The sequence below is a fragment of the Equus przewalskii genome, chromosome 21 (genome assembly GCF_037783145.1).
Source record: "Equus przewalskii isolate Varuska chromosome 21, EquPr2, whole genome shotgun sequence".
Classification (NCBI taxonomy): Eukaryota; Metazoa; Chordata; class Mammalia; order Perissodactyla; family Equidae; genus Equus; species Equus przewalskii.
The window spans coordinates 17,411,047-17,429,579 of record NC_091851.1 but is presented as its reverse complement, the minus strand read 5'-3'; the positions used below and the strand labels follow the sequence as shown (position 1 = coordinate 17,429,579).

Sequence of the window (18,533 nt, the reverse complement as noted above, 5' to 3'; positions counted from 1 at the left end):
GCTGATCTGTGACTCTACAAGGGCGTTTCACTTACAGCCTAACATATCCCAGGAATTCCATGGCAGAAATTGCACTTGATGAAGGTGTCTGCCTGGAAACACGTACTGGTGCATCCAACAGAAATTTGTGTTGAGAAGCAAGATCTTGGGGCCGGCCCTGTGGCCAAGTGGTTAAGTTCACACACTCTGCTTTGGTGGCCCAGGGTTTCGCCGGTTCGGATCCTGGGCGCAGACGTGGCACCGTTCATCAGGTCACTTTGAGGCGGCGTCCCACATGGGACAACCAGAAGGACCTACAGCTAGAATATACCACTATGTACTGGGGGGGCTTTGGGGAGAAGAAGAAGAAAAAAAGAAAGAAAAAAGAAGATTGGCAACAGATATTAGCTCAGGGGCCAATCTGAAAAAAAAAAAAAAGTGAGATCTTATCCAATTTTGCAGGAGATAATTCTTATTGACTTGGAAAACTTGAAGTGTTTGAAGGCAGGGCAAAAAAACCTAATAAACAACCCAAGAGATTCTGCGTGTTGAAAGACTCCTTGTCATTTGTTTACCGCAGAGAGGGCTGTGTGCTGGTGTTGAAATCAAGCCTTTGCCCTGCCTGGGAAATCTTGGTGGAGTCCAGGCAGCAGGAGCCCTGGCAACCTTCCACAGTGGCCAGCTGAGGGAAAAACAGAAATCTGGCAACACTAACCCAAATGCCCTTTCGCCCTCCCAGAAGATAGTGTTGTCTCGACCCGGGAAAGCTGTACCTTAACGCCCAACTCTTGGTCTCACAGTCATGAAGCTGCGGTAAGACGATTGTGTTTCCCTCTTACTCTCCTTTGTCAGTCAGTGCCCTGATCCCCCTTTTGTTTTCCCCAAATTAAGAAATTCGGTCTTTCTACAGGTGGTACATTTTTCAATTTCTTGAAAAGGGCTGAAAGGTAGATTATTTGGGGCAGACAACAAAGTAAGCATATAAATGCTTGAACTCTGCTAAATTTGTGATCAGACAGACATGGGCCTAACATGGTAGGACTGACGGTGGCTCCTGGTGACCTCTGTTTCTGTGTTGAATGGGGAGAGTACAGCCTTTGGGGTCTGAAGGACTTCATCACTTTTTGCTTGGTGTCTTTAGGCAAGTTAAAGAACTTCGCTGAGCCTCGGGTTTTTCGTCTGTTTTATGGGGGCAATAATACCTACCCAATGGAGTTGGACACACAATAGGTGTCGCAAATGACGGTCCCCACCCCCATGCTTTTAACTCTTGCTTAAGCATCAGGATGAGTGCTCCATAATGTCTGGGTTTATGGATTGTACCTTCTTCCATGTTGAACATTAGAGCATTTGCTTGTCTCTTTTTCTTCTATCATAGATCCCATCCCTTGTGATGGTTAAGAAGCACTGATCATTTTCCTGTATTACTGTGGAGAAGTGGATTATCTGCAAGAAATGCCTTGTGTCCATTTCTACTCTTACTAGTTAGGCGTGCAGTTTTGATAAACTACCTCTCAACATCTCAGGGAATTAGGTTTAGGCCTAAAAGAAACCATATAATAGAATTTTGATGGAAGTGGAACAGAGGCCCACAGAGTTGTCCCAGGAGCTGTTGAGGTTGCTGGCCACGGACAGAGAGATTCCTGATCACTGTGTCGCTGCAGAATGATGGGAGGGCTGACTTTCATAGTCATCTTGCCTGTCCATGACATGCTGATCAGTTAAGATACCAACGTTCCTTATTTACAACCCGTGTTCTTGTTTGTGTGTGCCCAGGGGATATGAACTGAGTAAGCTGGGGTGGGGGAAGGTGCAGAGTGGTGGCAGTGACATTTGCCAGCCCTCTGTCACCACCTTCTCCACTAGAACACCACACATTGTGTCTTTCCACTGCAAGACTTGCTTTTAGTACCTGAGAGCAAATGAGTGGTCTTATAACCATTACCTGTAGTTTTCTGCCTTGAATAGTCGTTTTGTTCATGATCACGCTGGCTAGCAGCCATGTGCCAGGACGGTGCCCGCAGCTTTCAGCTGGAGCCTTACAGGGCTGTGCCTCTGTTCAACGGGCCTTTGCCTGGTGTCCCTCTCCTGCGCTGGGCTGAGGGCAGCTCTTGGCCATGTTTGCCTGTGCTTGAATTGTGATTCAAAATTGGCACAATGATATCACTTTGGTTTAAAAATAAGTTAAAATCCAAAAATATACTGTAAATTCCTAACTTCTGAAAATATTTCTGAAAATAGTACCCATCCCTATATATATATATATATAACACTGCATTATTTAAAGCAGTTTCATAAGTTAGAGACCTATTTCTGTGGAATGTTCCCAATTTGGCAAGTCAACCTAGGATAATTTTATTTATTTATTTATTTTTAATTTTTTTAAAGATTGGCACCTGAGCTAACAACTGTTGCCAATCTTCTTCTTTTTGTTTTCTGCTTTTTTTCTCCCCAAATCCCCCAAGCACATAGTTGTATATTTCTAGTTGTGGGTCCTTCTAGTTGTGGCATGTGGGACGCCGCCTCAGCGTGGCCTGATGAGCGGTGCCATGTCCGCACCCAGGATCCAAACCAGTGAAACCCTGGGCTGCCGCAGCAGAGCACACAAACTTAGCCACTCCACCATGGGGCCCGCCCCTAGGATGATTTTAACATTGCTGGAAAAGAGGGACCCCTTAGACTTCCTTTTTGAGCATATAGTCTTTCTTTGTCAGGCTTCGGGGTGCATGCTCCCTGGAAGCCATTGGTGATTTCAGGCCACGAGCTGGAGAGAATAAATCCGAGCGTATCTTGCTCTTGTTCTAGACTCGCTACTCCCAGTCTTCGGAGGGAGGGCCTCACTCTGGTATTTGTATGATAGCTATGATATTTGTAATGAAGGCACTGGTCATCCTTTTCTTTAAAAAAAAGTTATGAAAATAAATAGTACTGAAGCGTATGAAATGAAATGTAAAAGTCCTGGGTCTCCCCAGTACTTCTCCTTTGAGGTAATCGTAAATAACTCGTGTATCTTTCCAGATATTTTCTATGCAATTATAAGCATATACATACATACAGCTATACATCCATATACCTACATACACACATATATTACACACACACAAATAGAACATATGTTTAGTTTTTAGAAATACAAATGGAGTTTTACCATACATACCATTTTGTATCTTACTCTTTGCACTTAATGCTATATCAAGGCATCTTACCATGTTAGCACATGAAAATCTCAGATTTTTAGTGGCTGCATGCTATTCATCTGTATGGTTGGGCCATAATTTATTTAATGTGATGTCTGTTGATGGATGTTTAGGTTGTACCCACGCTTTTACTCTCAATCTTGTAGTGGATTTCCTCAGACGTATCTTACCCAATGCGTTTGGTAAATGAATATTCTCATTAGCTGAATCATATCTGGAGAACTATATTGCTGTATCTTTTTTTTTTTTTTTTTTTGGTGAGGAAGATTGTCTCTGAGCTAACATCTGTGCCAGTCTTCCTGTACTTTGTATGTGGGACACCACCACAGACTGGCTTGACAAGTAGTATGTAGGTCTGTGCCCTGGATCCGAACCGGCAAACCCCGGGCCACCAAAGCAGAGTGCGTGAACTTAACCACTATGCAACTGGGCCACCTCCATATATTGCTGTATTTTAAATATTAGTGATTTAGTAGATTTTAGCAGAGAATATTTATAATGTGGCCTAATGACTAACAAAAGATCTCCTTGAAAATGTACAAGAAACACATTTACATATGGTGGAAGTGTTATAGAAGCCAGTTAGGTTAATCTTATTATTTTCTAGGAGTTAATTCATGGTAAAATATGTTTTATAACATCAAATTAATGCACTATGAAGGGATTTAAGGGGGTGGCATTTTTTAATGAGTTGCCATAGTGGCAGATACTGAGCTGTGGCACATACATCATTAGAATGTACTTCCAGAGGTGGAACTAAAAAAGAATAATTTCTCATAAGAGGAGGTGAGAAATGTTGGGGGTGGATAAACTGTGTTCATAAGTGATTAAATGACAGCTTTTAAAAAATCACTAAAGAACTAGATGTATGGCTAAATAATAGAAAGGATCTGAAGGTACTTGTTTGCACAAAAATAGACAACCCATTTTAATTCCATGAAATGCGTACTAACTGCTGTTGAGAGTAAATCTTGATAGCATTAACTGACATGGCTCTCCTTAAATGGATCCTTAGAATTAGATACATTTGCTCTGAGTTCAGTTACATTTGTATTTCCGTTTATGCGCTCATCTCTATATCAGGTGTCTGATTAGTGGCATCTATGTCGGAAAAGCTGTGTGTCTCCCGTGAGGTGGGCCTTAGTGTTACAGTCCAGCTTGTTCCCAAAGGGGCTGCCACTCTGCCACCAAGAATGACCCAGTGTGTTGGCCCTCAGCAGCTCCAGCTTTAGCCCAGGACAAGTTTTCTTCTAGCTATGTTCTTCTTATATCTCATAACACCTGCTTCCATCCTCCTTCATTTGTGTAGACAGCAAGTATTTACAGCAGTTCTCCACTAGGGGTGATTTTGTGCCCCAGGGGATACTTGGCAAGGTTGGGAAACACTTTTGATTGTCATATGCTACTGGCATCTAGGGAGTGGAGGCCAAGAATGTCACTAAACCTGTTACAGTGCACAGAACAGCTTCCTTTGCCCCCAAGAGAAAATTATCCAGCCCGATAGTGTGAGGTTCTGAAACCCTGCTCTACACAGTGATGACTCATACTGAGGTCTCATTGTTATTTCATTTCTCTAGTGTATCTAGTTTATCATGTGCTGCACTTTTGCCAAAAACTGTATTGTTACACATTAAGTAACTAAGGGGACTGATATCATGGTGGACTGATGTTAGCATTGGGCTAGTTGGGAATCAGGAAATAGGAGTTCTAATATCTCACTATTGCCTCTTTAATTTGCTGTGGGACCTTTGGCAAGCCATTTAATACCTTTTTGTGAAATGAGTGCATTCGTCTGAGTTATCTACAGGGTCTCTCTAAGTGTTAAAATATCCCGTTATTCTGCCACTGCAAATAGAACTTTGAAGTGGGGTAAGGATGAGCAGTAGAAACGTAAGATGTTCTTTTAGATATGTCATCCATTGATTCTTTCTTTCCCCTACCACCAGACATACTTCTGTCATACAATCCTTGGCCCACTCTGCAGGCGCCCTGGCTTTTAAGATCCTGTGCTTTGAATCTATCTATCCAATTCTGAGAAGCTCTAATAACATAATAACATTTCAGCCTAGACATTTAGTTGTCTTGTGGCAGTCATATACAGCATTAGTTCATTCATGCAGCTCTCTTTAAATAGATGTTTACTGAGTGGTGATCTGTACAAAGTATTTGCTCCACACAATAAGCCTGAGGGAAAGCAGGAAAGGGCTTATTCTCAAATACAGACAAAGAGACTGCAGCTCAGAGAGATGCCCCAGATCACGTCGCTCCCTCGGTGACAGTGAGTTCCAGGATGGATGTCTCCTGGCTTACCTTAATTCTTGGAGGGAGCATCTTCCTTCTCACCAAATCACAGGACAGCAGGACCACAGCCAGTGGCACTGAGAGTTGAAACCTTTACTTATCAAATTGGAAAATGCATGCCCTCCAAATGGTGAAATCTCACAAAACAGACAAAAATCTCAGGAGTTTTAAATCCCTTCTGTTCCAGTTGCCTAAATAAGGTATCTCTAACGTGAAAGGTGTTAGTCCTAATCTGGTCTCTCTTTGGCAGCAGAATGGTAGACAAATGCAATTTGGATCTGGAGACTGGCATCAAATTCTGTCTCCTTCACTTGGCAGCTGTGTGACCCCAGGCAAGTTTCTTTTTCCTCTAAGTCTTCATTTTCTCATCTGTAAAATAGAAATTACTAATCCTTATCTTACAGGGTTGCTGTGAGCATCAGGTGAGATAATATATGTCCATGAGTCCTAGACTATTCTTCCTCTTGCCGTTTCTCTTCCTCCCCCTCCTCCTTGTCTCTTTTGAGGACAACATAAATTAGCCCAACTTTTTATTTTGCCAAGGAAAGATCTATATCACTAACTTCACAAATCTACCATCATTTCGTAAAAGAAAGGATATTTTAATATCCAAAATGGAAGAAAGACTAATCCCAAGATAACAAGCAGCCCTCCCTATTCACCAGTTTCTCACTTGGCCATGGACTGGTGAGAACTTGCTCAGGGCCTAGCGCGAGTCTATAGTCCCGTGCTCAGGACACTTTGACATCCATAGCGTATAAAGCACTGCTTCCTGTGCCCTGGTGCTTAATAGGCGACTGGAAAATGGTAAGAAGTGTTATTGATAACTATTGCTTAGAGATTATGATGCATGAAATTCAAGAGTTGCTACTTCCATTTCTAAAAATTCTGATATCTTTGGACGAGCGAATGAGTGGCCTCTTGTAGGACAACAGGGCTATTCTTTTCTGTGGATTAAATTTTCTCTGGTGGAGAGATTTCTGTAAGGTTTGTGGATCATATTTTTAGTAGATTATACTAAGCTTCAAGCTCAGTTAAATTGTCTCTTTGCCTTATAGAGTAAATCTTACATTAATGAGAAGTAACTTTGCCCTCTGTAACACTCTCATGAGTATTATGCCTTGCCGACCTGCTGAGTTCTTTTCTGTTTTCTCCATATTGTATCTGGTTGTTTATCTGAACCCCTAATGACTTGATTCTTTAAAATGTAGTAGATGTTGTTCACTCATCCTTTCGAGAAATGATTATTGAGCATCTACTATGAACCAGGCCCTGTGCTTGTCACTGGGGATACCCACTGAACAAAGCCGATATAGACCCTGCCTTCAAGGAGCTTTTATTCTAGGCACTGGGGTCGCAGTTGGAGGGGGTATAGAAGGGGTAGCTAGACAATAAAACAAAAAAATAAATAAGGTATCAGCTGGTGCTATGAAGAAAAGGAATGCAAGATAGGAGATGGCAGTGTAATTTAAGCACCATGACCAGGAAAGGCCTTTCTGACAGGTAACATCTGGGAGGATTTTAGTATTAATGGAGTAAATTAATATGTTTTTCTTTTGCTTTTAAAGTTAATTCTGTGATAAAGAGCCTCTTATATACTTTTCTCTGGAGGAGGAGGAAATGCAAATATCAGAAAAGAGCAAATGGAGAAAAAGTCATGTATTTACAGCACTATTTCCTCAAATTACAAAGCAAAAAGAAACAAGCAATAGGAACTGAGTGAAGTGGTTGCTTTGGACTTTATACCAAGAAATGAGCCAACTTTCTCAAAACATCTATTACTGCTTCTCCTCCATGGTAGCCTGGGTATCGATCCAAGAAGCATCTTTAAAGGTGTTAAATATTTATTAACACTGGAAAAAGTAAGTCTCATCCATGAGGTTGTTGTTTGGGACCCAAGAGTCTTGAAGAAAAGTACTGAGCACTCAGTGGTGGTTTATTTAGGAATATCTGCATATTTTCTGTTAAATGTTCCTGAATTTGAAATGCTTCTGAGCACAGCCCTATAGAATTAATTCCTTAAGATAACTCCAAAGTCAAAAAAGATGAATGAGGGGCCAGCCCAGTGATGAGTGGTAGGTTCACACGCTCTGCTTGGGCAGCCCAGGGTTTTGCTGATTTGGATCCTGGGCACAGACCTAGCACGGCTCATCAAGCCATGCTGAGGGGGCCGTCCCACACAGCACAACCAGAAGGACCTGCAACTGGAATATACAGCGATGTACTGGGGGGCTTTCGGGAGAAGAAGAAGAAAAAAAAGAGATTGGTAACAGATGTTAGCTCAGGTGCCAATCTTTAAAAAAAAGATGAATGAGTTATCTACTTTTAGCTAAATATTTACCTTTTGAGGCTAAAATGGTAGCATCCTTTTAAATAAGTTCTGTATTTCCAAAATGACTTTTCTAATGGCACACACCACCAGAGGACTGGAAGGAGACATCAAGAGTTTGCTCTAAAGTTCCTTTTCCTGACTCATGCTCCTTAGGGGTTTCTGTGGTTCTAGAATCAATTCACCCCTAAGAGGGAGTGGGCCTGGGGGAGCGTTGGGCTGCTGTTTCTACTAGCAGATGAGCTTGCTGGTAAGCTTGATTGTGCTAAGTGAGCCTCTTCAACCTCAATTCTCTACCTTAACTGCACATTGGCATCACCTGGGAGGAACTTTAATGATATTAATGCCTGGGACCCATTTCCAGAAGCTCTGATTTAATTGGTTTGGCGGGCAGCCCAGGGATCAGGATTTTTAAAAAGCTTCCCAGGTGGTTCTAATATGTAGCTAAGTTTTAAAACCACTGCCTTGGAGCAGTGCTTCTCAAAATGTGATGTGCATATCAATCATATGGGGATCCAGTTAAAATACTGATTCTAATTCAGTAACGTCTGAAATGGAGGCCAATGGTGTTTAAGTAAGGCTGTAGAGTAGGGGATGGCAGACTATGGCCTATGGACGAAATCTGACCCAAGGCCTGTTTTTGCACAGCCTTCAGGCTAAGAATGGCTTTCATAGTTTTAAAGTTTTTTTTAAAAAAGGAAGAAAGAAAAGAAAGCAAAGAAGAATATGCAACAGAGAACATATGTGGCTCTCAGAGCCTAAAATATTTACTATCAAGTTCTTTACAGAAAATATTTGCCAACCCCTGCTCTAGAAGAAGGACTCTTGATAAAGCTCCCATAACCGTTGAAAATCCCTTCTCAGTATTATCCCACTTTATGGGATGCCATGGGCTCCTTCTCTTCCTGTACTTAGGAATTTATTTCTATATAGAAGTAATAGCATAACTGGTAGAATTTGAGGCCCATGAATTTTTTGGTCATGGAATTGAACACAAATGTAAGTATTTTAAAAGAAATTTCTATTCTCTAATTACATTCTTTTTTAAATTCTTTGGTGATTTTATTGTCAATGTAGTACCACAAAGATGCATTTTCCTTGAATAAAAATTTCGTACTTTTACAAAAGGATTCCCAGGGCATGTAGATTCAAGAATCATTGAAGATTCCTCTTCAGATATAACAAAGTTCTTCTGTGCGAACCCAGGTTTGCCAAATACAATCTGACTGTAAATGAAAGGTTGATTTCAAGTGAAATGCTGAACAAGTGAAGTCTGTTTCTTCAGGGATCTGTTGTCTGTGGGTAAACAAGAGGTAGTGTGAGTCTAGAAAATGTAAGTGAGGAGCTGAGGACCATAGCAAGATAGTGGCAGAACTGGAGCTGGAACTTGTTCTCCTCATTTGATCCCTAGTTCATACTTTTTTCACATTCTGCTCAAGAACTAATATTATGACTAAAATGCTTGACAGTGTAAAAGGGCCAGTTTAAAAACCATCACAGATATTCCTATTTCTTTTCTCATTGTGTTCATGTTTTCCTTTAAAACCTTGATGATATTTATAACAGCTGCTTTCAAATCCCTGCCTGCTAATTCCATCATCTCTGTCATTTCAAGATCTGTTTGTCTTGACTGATTTTTCTCCTGCTTATAGGTTACATTTTCCTACTTGTTCTCATGTCTAGTGATTTTTACTGGATGCTGGACTTCATGATATTACATTGTTGAATGTCTGGATTTTGCTGTCTTTAAAAAGTACTGAAGTTTGATTGAGTAGGCAGTTAAGTTATCTGCTGATCAAGGTGATGGTTTCAAGGCTCTTTTTTTAAGCTCATTAGGGAGATTATGGCTGGTTTAACTTACTACTAAGGTGTGGCCTTTCTGGGTCTTTACTGAACATCCCAGGTGTTCAACAAGGTCCCTCCACTCTGGCATTAGAACAGGCATGTCTCCCCGCCCTGCGTGAGCTCTGGGAGTTGCTCAACTCAGCTCCCTTGCTTTGCCTGGCTTTATGGAGTTTCTCTCTAAGTAGCACAGCTTGGTGTTCAGTGAGACTCAAAAGAGTCCCTGAGCCAATTTCTGGAGCTCTTTCTTTGTGTAGCTCCCTTCCCCTTCTCTCAAGGACTCTGCCTCGCAGATTTCAAGTACCTCAGACTCCGCTCTTGGTCTCCTCAGTGAAGAGACTGCTGCCCTCTGCTTGGATTGCCCTTCCCTGCACTGTGGTCTACAAAGTGCCTCAAGGCAGAGAGTTGGGGCAATTGTAGGCACATCTTACTTATTTCCCTTCTCTCAGGGATAAAAGTCCTATACTACCTGTGTCCAATATCTGAAAACAGTTGTTTTATACATTTTCTCCAGTTTTCTAGTTGTTTACAGCAAAAGGGCACATCTGGTACCAGTTACTTTGTCATTGCCAGAGGCTATTTCTTTAGTTCTTTTTACCCCCAATATTTTTTGGTAGTAAGTAAGGGCAGGGATCTTGTCCCCATTTTGTAGGTTAGGTGACACAGAGTTGCCAAGAGTGAGTAAGAGGCTTGAAATCACATACTGAATTGGTGGGATGGCAGGAACCCTGGGTCCCATGACCTGGCCCTGCCCCACTTAACAGGATCCCACCTGTAGACCTAAGCACACCAGTGGGTGTTACTGGTTACCCCTGGCAGAGATGAGAGAAACTAAATAGGATGGTGGTAGAAGAATGGGGTCAGAGGAAGCTCTGCAGCTGTGTATCAGGAGAGAAGTTGGAGCTGCTGTAGTAACCCCAAGAGTCACTTCAGATATCACTAACTGTCACCCATAGTAATATTGAAATAATAGCCAGCATTTACTCTATCCTTTCCACAGTGCGGAGAGCCTTCAGTGTTTATCTCATTTCATCTTTATTCTCTACCTAAAGAGGACACTATTATCCCTATTTAACAGGTCAGGAAACTGAGGCTTGGAAAGGCAAAGTTATCTGCCCAGAGATGCAGCTAGTATGCCGCAATGCTGAGATTTGGACCCAGATCTGCAGACTCCAGCGCTTGTGCTCTTACTCATTGCGGTTTACCATCAGGGGTTCCTTTCCCTGACTCATTTTTATTGACTTGCCTAATACTTTTCCCCCTTCCACCTCATTCCACCCCTTCAGGAGTACCATTATTTTCTTCTGACTTTAAATCAAGAGATGCCAATTATAGGAGAAATTGAAAATACAGAACATTAGAAGGAAAAGAAATAATCTATACTATTACCCTTATCTATTATTTCCAGTCCCAAACTTTGCTTATTAAAGGTAATGACCACCTTTATAACTGCTTTGCCTTCATCACTTATAGTAAGTACTCAATGAATGTTATTGATTTCAGGCATTGCAGAAACTACATAGAATATTTAAAACATCATGTAACTTGCTAAGACAGTCACACCTTTGTGTTTATGCCTAAAGAACTACTGGGTTCCAGCAGATACAGAAGGAAGACTTGACAGTCTTTTTAAGTCCTTCAGGTATATGCCATGTTAAGTTTCTTGGCTCTTAGAGCTCCTTGTACCTGCTGTACCCATAGGCACTCAGCTGATACCCTTTGATTGATTGAAAGGCCTTCAGAGACCTCTCAGTGCATTTATTCATCAGATTGTTCAGCGAGCAGCTATTATATGCCAGGCCCTGTGCCAGCTCCTGGGGTGAGGTGTGAGCTGGATGCAGTCTCTGCCCCTTGGAATTTACCATCCAGTGATAGAAAACCTAAGAAACCAGCCTCTGAAGTGTTCAGATTGGAAGACATCCTCCCACAGTGATATTTTCACTAGGCCAACTCAGAGTTGTTTGTCATGAGAAGGTTTAAAAAAGCATAGTTGTGAAAGACCAGGTAGAGTTCATAAAGAAAAGAAGGGAAAATGTTACTTCAGGTTGATGTTAAATGGAAACTGAGCCCGCTGCCGTACTGTCTCACAGGGGAAAGCTTTTATTTATGTCTCCTTTGGTCATTTCTTCTCATCTCCAGGTTTGATGTATAACTTTAGCCTGGGCCTTTGATTTACAGTGTCCTGGAGAAAGAAACCAGGGATGACAAAGGCCGCAGCTACAATCCTGATGTATCGTCCTAGATCTGGAGCTTTCTGACAGCTACAAAGAGGATTCCAGCAGGCTGGTCAGGAGAGCCTACCGGGAAGGCAGACACCCTAAAGCCCCATAAAATAAAGAGTTTCCCACTCCTTCTTTGAAATACACAATTTGCTTGGGTATTGGAGGTTATGGCAGCAATTTTTAGTCCTTTGAAAAATCTTTTACTATCTGAGTTTCATCAACTGAGAAAATAAAAAATATGGATCCCTCAATTATAAATATATTGAATAAAGGGCTTTAAAATTATGTGGAAGTCTGTGACCAACATCTTTTGATCCTCTAAAATATAGTTTGGTAAAAACTTTGTTATAGCATACTGGATATTGAAGGATACGGAGCTTAGTTATCTATTGAGAGTAATAACAAATTACCCCAAAACTCAGTGGCTTAAAACAACATTTGTTGTCTCACCGTTTCTGGGAGTCATAAATCTGGAAGTGGCTTAGCTGGGGAGTTCTGGCTCAAGGTCTCTCATGAGGTTGCAGTCAAGCTGAAGCCTTGACTGGAGCGAGATGCAGTGCTTCCAAGAAGATTCACTCATGTGACTCTTGTCCGGAGTCTTCAGTTCTTCTCCACATGGCCCTCTCCACAGGGCTGCTGGGTATCCTCAAGACACTGCAGTTGACTTCCCCCAGAGTGAGTAATGAGACAGAGAGCAAAACAGAAGCTCACTGTCTTTTTATAGCCTAGTCTCAGAAGTGACAGACATCACTTCTGCAGTATTCTATGGGTCACCCTGACCAACCCTGGTACAGTGTGGAAGGAGACTACACAAGGATGTGAATACCAGGAGATGGGGATCCCTGGGGGCCATCTTGGAGGATGGTTACCACGTGGGCTATTAGTCAGGCAAAATTTCATTTAAAAGTTCATCATGTTGGCTCAGGAGAGCTGATATTTACTGCTTTTGTTGTCCATTTTCTTGCGAAATATAGGGTGACAACCTAGCACTATGGGGCTGTGTGTGTGTCTCTTAGTCCCAGCAATTGGATAGTTCCTTATCATACTATAAGGCCAAAGAGCTGACACCTGAGAGGCAAGGATCGATCACCAAGAGGACTTCTTTTTTTAAATATGAATGAATTCTTTTTTTTTTTTAAGATTTTATTTTTCCTTTTTCTCCCCAAAGTCCCCCGGTACATAGTTGTGTATTTTTAGTTCTGGGTCTTTCTAGTTGTGGCATGTGGGATGCCGCCTCAGCATGGCTTGATGAGCCATGCCATGTCCGCGCCCAGGATTCAAAGTGACGAAACCCTGGGCTGCCGAAGCAGAGCACGTGAACTTTACCGCTCGGCCATGGGGCTGGCCCCCAAGAAGACTTTTAAGTTTGGATGAACAAATGTCAACCTGAACAAGACCAGGGAGCCAGGTACATGGGAAAAGCCTCTTCTTTGTCCAATGAAGGGGGCACTGGCCGGGCTCAAGGTGCAGGAAATCTGAGGAGGGACATCAGTGGAACATCCTGGGAACACCTCAAAGCTGTGGTCTGGGGCACCTTTTAATCCTCATTTTCCAAAAAGGGAGAGAAAGGGATCCAGTGCTAGGCTCCTGGGAAGGCCCTTCCTTTATTCTCCCCCATAGCAGACCTGGGGTCTGGTCTTGAGCAAGTCAAATGCTTGCTCTGGACCTTAAATTCCTCATCAGTAACAAAGTGACTGGGCTAGAAAGAAAGGGGATCAGCACAGTCCTTCCTTGGTCATGTTGCGACTGCTGTCTTCCTCTGAGGAGTCACCTGGGCATTCAAATGGAAAAGCTGCTGGTTCCCAAATGTCATTTGTATTTCAACTCAGAGCTCTACAACTAGCCTGTGCTATGGCGTGCGAGTGGAGGTGCCTGACAATCCCACAGTTTCTTCCGTAACAAGTGCATCATCAGAGGGAGTTACCAAAGTCCCCTGGACATAATGAGCAGTGTGCGATTTGCTTATTTGCATTCAGTACTGCGCTTTGAAAAGGCTTGTGGTTGTTATAAGGTTAATAGGTTATCCGTGGAAAAGCTAGAAGAACTTAAAGAAGAAAGTGGATAAAGAAGAAACTCTAGGAGGAAAAGGGTGGAAAGAAGTTAGGATGGTCTTCAAATACCTACCGATTTATTTTCTTACAGCTGTTAACATGTGTTAGCTTTGGTTGGTGGCTACATGGGGTTTACTGTATTTGCTTTTGTGTGTTTGAATGTTTCATAGTTTTTAAAGGATGCTGAGAAGAAAACAGTCTCCTTTTTAAAACCTGGCGATAATCATTAATTTTTACCGCTTTTGTGATTTACTTTGAGCTATTTTGTTTAACCAAATAAGGATCATACTCTATGTGTAATTTTGCATGCTGCTTTTCTTCCCTTTGTAGGATAGGTTCCTATAAATGGAACTTCTGTGTCAAAGGGCCTGCACATTCCCAAATTTGTGAGGTAACTGCTGATAACACTCCAAAAGGCTGTACCAAAATTGTCTAAAAATGCCTGTTTTCCCACATTCTTGCTGACATGGGTGAAAAACAAGAACTCATTGTTCTGGTTTGTGTTCCTCTGATTATTAGTAAGCTTGAGCATCACCCTATGCTTTCATTAGACATCTTTATTTATTCTCCCGTGAATTACCTGTCCATATTGTTAGCTCTTTTTTTTATTGGTTTAGTTGCTTTTCTACAAAATTATACTCTCCACCCAGATTCTCTCGTTGTTACCATTTTAGCATATTTGCTTCATCATCTTCTCTCTGTTTATTATTTTTCTCTCTTACTCGTTTCAGTCACTGTAGACATAATGCTCCTTTACCTGTAAATACTTTAGTACAGTGTATATTTCCTAAAAACAGGGACATTCTCTTATGTAAGTACAGTACTGTTATCAAAATCAGGATCAACCAACCTTTATACAGAACTTTTATCTGATCCACAGACCTGATTCAGTTTTTGCCAATTGTCTCAATTTTATTTAAATGTTATACTGTGAGCCTTTTCTTATATCATTTAAATTTTTAAAAAGTCATTTTTAATGGCTGGAAACCATTCCGTTATATAGATGTGCCATAATTTATTAACCGTTTTTGCTGGCTATTATTATTTTTACTCTTTTACATAATGCCGCTGTGACCATAGATGTCTCACAGGTTTTGTGTTGCATTCTGCTGACACACACACCAGAGCTGGCAACTCTGAGAAGATGCATGTTTATTGTGTGTGTTGGGGGGGTACTGGCTCAGCTCTTCGGATCCCTTTGAATAATATCCAGACCGACCTCCTCCTCTCCTTCCCCCACTTTTTCTCCTTCCAGCTTCTCCTGCTTCTGATGGTAGGATCATTTCCGATTTCTGCTGGGAAACTCATTTTTCATGTGCCATCTTCTTTCAGCCAGGCAGGGTTTGGGTGCCCGCACTGTTGGGTTTCACACTCTGTCTTGCCTTTGTACCTTCCAGACGTTCCTCCAAGTTGTCATCCACTGATGGCGCCCTCTCAGCCTTCCAGCATGTAGTGGATTCCTGTGTACACACTTAGATATTCTGAGCCTGGCTGCTGATTCTTTCTTTAGAATAGACTCCTGACAGATAAATTACAGAGTCAAAGTATTTGAGTCCCATGGCCCTCTAGGATAATGACACCTGTTTATCTTCCACCCACCAGGCTGGGAGGGGGCTCATCTCCCTGCATCCTGGCAACATGCACTCATTCCACAGGAATGGAAACTCACTGCGTGTCCTCACTGAGGATATAGTATGGGTACGAAGTGTCATCTCATTGTTTTAATTTGCATTTCTTTGCCAATGAAATGCATTATTTTTTAATTTGTGGTAAAACACACGTAACATAAAATTTATCATTTTAACCATTTTTAAGTTTACAGTTCAATGGCATTAAGTACATTTGCCTGTTGTGTAGCCATCATCACCATCCATCTCTAGAACTTTTTTATCTTCCCAAACTGACACTTTGTACCCATGAAACACGAGCTCACCATTTCCCTCTTCCCCCAGCCCCGGCAACCACCCTTCTGCTTTCTGACTCTATGGATGATATGCAATACTTTTTTAGATGTATTGGCCTCTCACGTTTCTTTACCTATTAATTCTTTGAAAATGTCCTTAGCCTATTTTTCCTATTGGGGCATTGGTAATTTTCTCAGTGAGTAGGAAGTGTTCACTAGGGAAATTTTGAGTGAATGGATCAAGGATTTTTAGTTTTTTAAGCATGGTTAAAAGGTTAGTAGTTTTACTCTCCCTGGTCTTGATTCCTGAGAATTTCCTTTGCTCCTTCCTGGCTGCTAGGTCAGGTTTCCCAGCTATTTCCTCTCCTTAGAAATGGGCTTGACATTTTTAATAGCTTTATTGAGGAATAAATGACAAACATAATTGTCTATATTTAAAGTGTGCAATGTGATGATTTGATATACACGTACATTGTGAAATGATTATCAAGATCAAAGTAATTAACACATCCATCACCTCACATAGTTAACTGTTTGTGTGTATGTTGGTATTTGTTGAGAACACTTAAGATCAAAAAATGCCTTTGGCTTATGGTGTTTATACAATTATAAAACCAAAACAATAAACAATAAAACTAATAAATTAACAGCATTAATTTAATGTTATGCACTATATCGTTTTGCTGAAACTCACAACAAACTTCAGCTCACAACATGACTATGAACCTGCAGTGGCAATAGATGAATAAATAAATCACTAAAAGAGAGAGGGAGAAAGAGAGAAGGAAAGAAAAAGAAAAGGGCTCGGCAGTTCTTGGCCTGGGAGCGGGGCGGCCCGGTGGACTTTGGCGCCCCCACTGGTCCAGCCTGAGGCTGTTGTTGCCGGGTCTAGAGGAAGCAGGGTCTTATCTGCCTCTTCTAAGGATCACTCTATGAGCCCATAACTTTACTTCTTGCTTCTTATTTTACTGAGAAAAGCCAAACAAGAGAAAAAAAGCTTTCTCATCCCCGACCACCTGCCTTGGTCCCCAGGTGCCCCCATCTGTTAGAGTGGGTGAATTGTCTTTGCTCCTGTTTAAGGCCAGTCCCTCCACTTGTGGGCAGTCCCCGTCTCCTCTCTCCTGGTCACGGGCATCACACTTCCAGTTATCTCCTCTCTCCTGCATTACTGATGGTTCCCTCTCGACTTGTTCATTCTTAGCAACATAAAACGTACTGTAATATCTCCCATCTCAAAAAAGAAATCCTCCCTTGACTCACATTGCTCTTCAGCTACAGCTCCATTTCTCTCTTCCTTTTTATAGCAAAGGGCTGTGAAAAATACATCTAACTTGGCTAGACCCGCTGTCTCCATTCTTACCTTCCCAATTTCTCTCCAAACCACTCCAGCCAGGCTTTTGCCTCTCCTCCCACCCACCCTCTACCCACCCCTCCACACACTTACCACTGCACTTGTTATGGGCTTAGTCATATGGCCACACCTGGCAGCAAGGGAGGCTGGCAAAGGCAGCCTAGCTGTGTGCTCATGGAAGAGGCTATCAGAATTGGGGGGACAGGTAGTGCAATGTGAAGGAAAAAAGGGAGACACTCTCAGAGCTACTACTTGCAGTAGAATGGAGCAGGATGTCAATGTACCCTCTCCTCTATGTCAGCCATAACTGAGGAATTTCAGGAATCACAGGCAGTTCTGAATAACACAGGCCCTGCCCACAGGGGCAAGCTGCCCTTTGTAGAGTCAGCATGGAGGAATAGACCAGAAAGCGCGCGTCCTGCAGGCAGCCGGCTCCCAACCTTGTCTTTAGAAGATGAAGGTTGCTTTTTTTTTTTCATGTAAAGAATTGAATTCTTTATTGTGAAATCCATAAATGTTGCTATTCTATATTCCTATCCAGGAAGGCAATTTTCTCCTATATCATTGTTTTGTTTTGTTTTAATGAACAATTTGAATTCTATTGCATGAAAGGTCTACAAATGGACATTTGTTAACCAAGCAAAATACATAGATACCTGCTTTAAAACTTGCACTTAAGATACCAGTGTTACTGCACAAAATTGGGACTCTCTTGCCCAATGCACATAAAGAGCCAATTATTATGGCATCAGCTTTTGGGAAAAGGAAACAGCTCTATTGCAAAATCAGTCTACAAGGAGACAGGAGGCGTGGGCCCTCAGATCTGTCTCCCTGATCCAGGGCTTGGGGCACAATTTATGGGATGAAAGGCAGGGCCGTCTGAAGCGTGGAGATAGATGACTGGAGGAGAGAAGTGATGTAATTGATGATCTGTGCAAGTGTAATCAAGCTTCACGGCTCCTCACAGGACGCATGTTCACAAACGGCGGTGTTGGTGTGATCTGAGGGTGGAGCTTTCAGCCCCTTGATGTCGAAAGGGACACTCGTCGGGCATTTGCACAGGCCCAATTGATGGATTGGTGGCCTCAATTGGCCTGAACTGGACAAGGGGGGGCATCTCAGTTCCTGAAAGACAGCTCTTAGTTACTCTGTTGATCAGGTGAGGTCAGCTGAACTGCTCCTAGTAGGCCCATGGTTACACCAGTGCACGTAGCTGGTTCATTAGTAGTCATGCAGATTGCATCTTTAAGGGGAAAAGGTACCCATGGAACAATTTTATGGTGAAATCTCCAATTTTCTACAATGTGCATTGACGTTTGTGTCTTCTCAATTTTATTTGAAGATGCTAAAATTTAGGT

The 18,533-nt window shown here is 42.0% G+C and overlaps 1 protein-coding gene across 14 annotated transcripts in view; it reads left to right on the top strand.

Annotated features, from left to right (window-relative positions):
• Positions 1-18,533, top strand: part of SHLD1 (shieldin complex subunit 1) — an 85,754-nt gene that overhangs the window by 30,945 nt on the left and 36,276 nt on the right. For 3 of the 14 annotated variants that reach the window (XR_011530732.1, XR_011530731.1, XR_011530734.1), the window contains one exon: positions 560-792. The exons of 8 other annotated variants lie outside the window; for them this stretch is intronic. Coding sequence is in view for 2 of the 6 variants with exons in the window: in XM_070587905.1 (XP_070444006.1) it covers positions 11,827-11,906 (80 nt within the window). In the remaining 4 variants the exon portion in view is untranslated. Of the gene's footprint in view, positions 1-559; positions 793-11,787; positions 16,477-18,533 lie in introns of those variants that run through there. 3 more of the 14 variants (XR_011530733.1, XM_070587906.1, XM_070587905.1) reach the window with 3 other exon arrangements.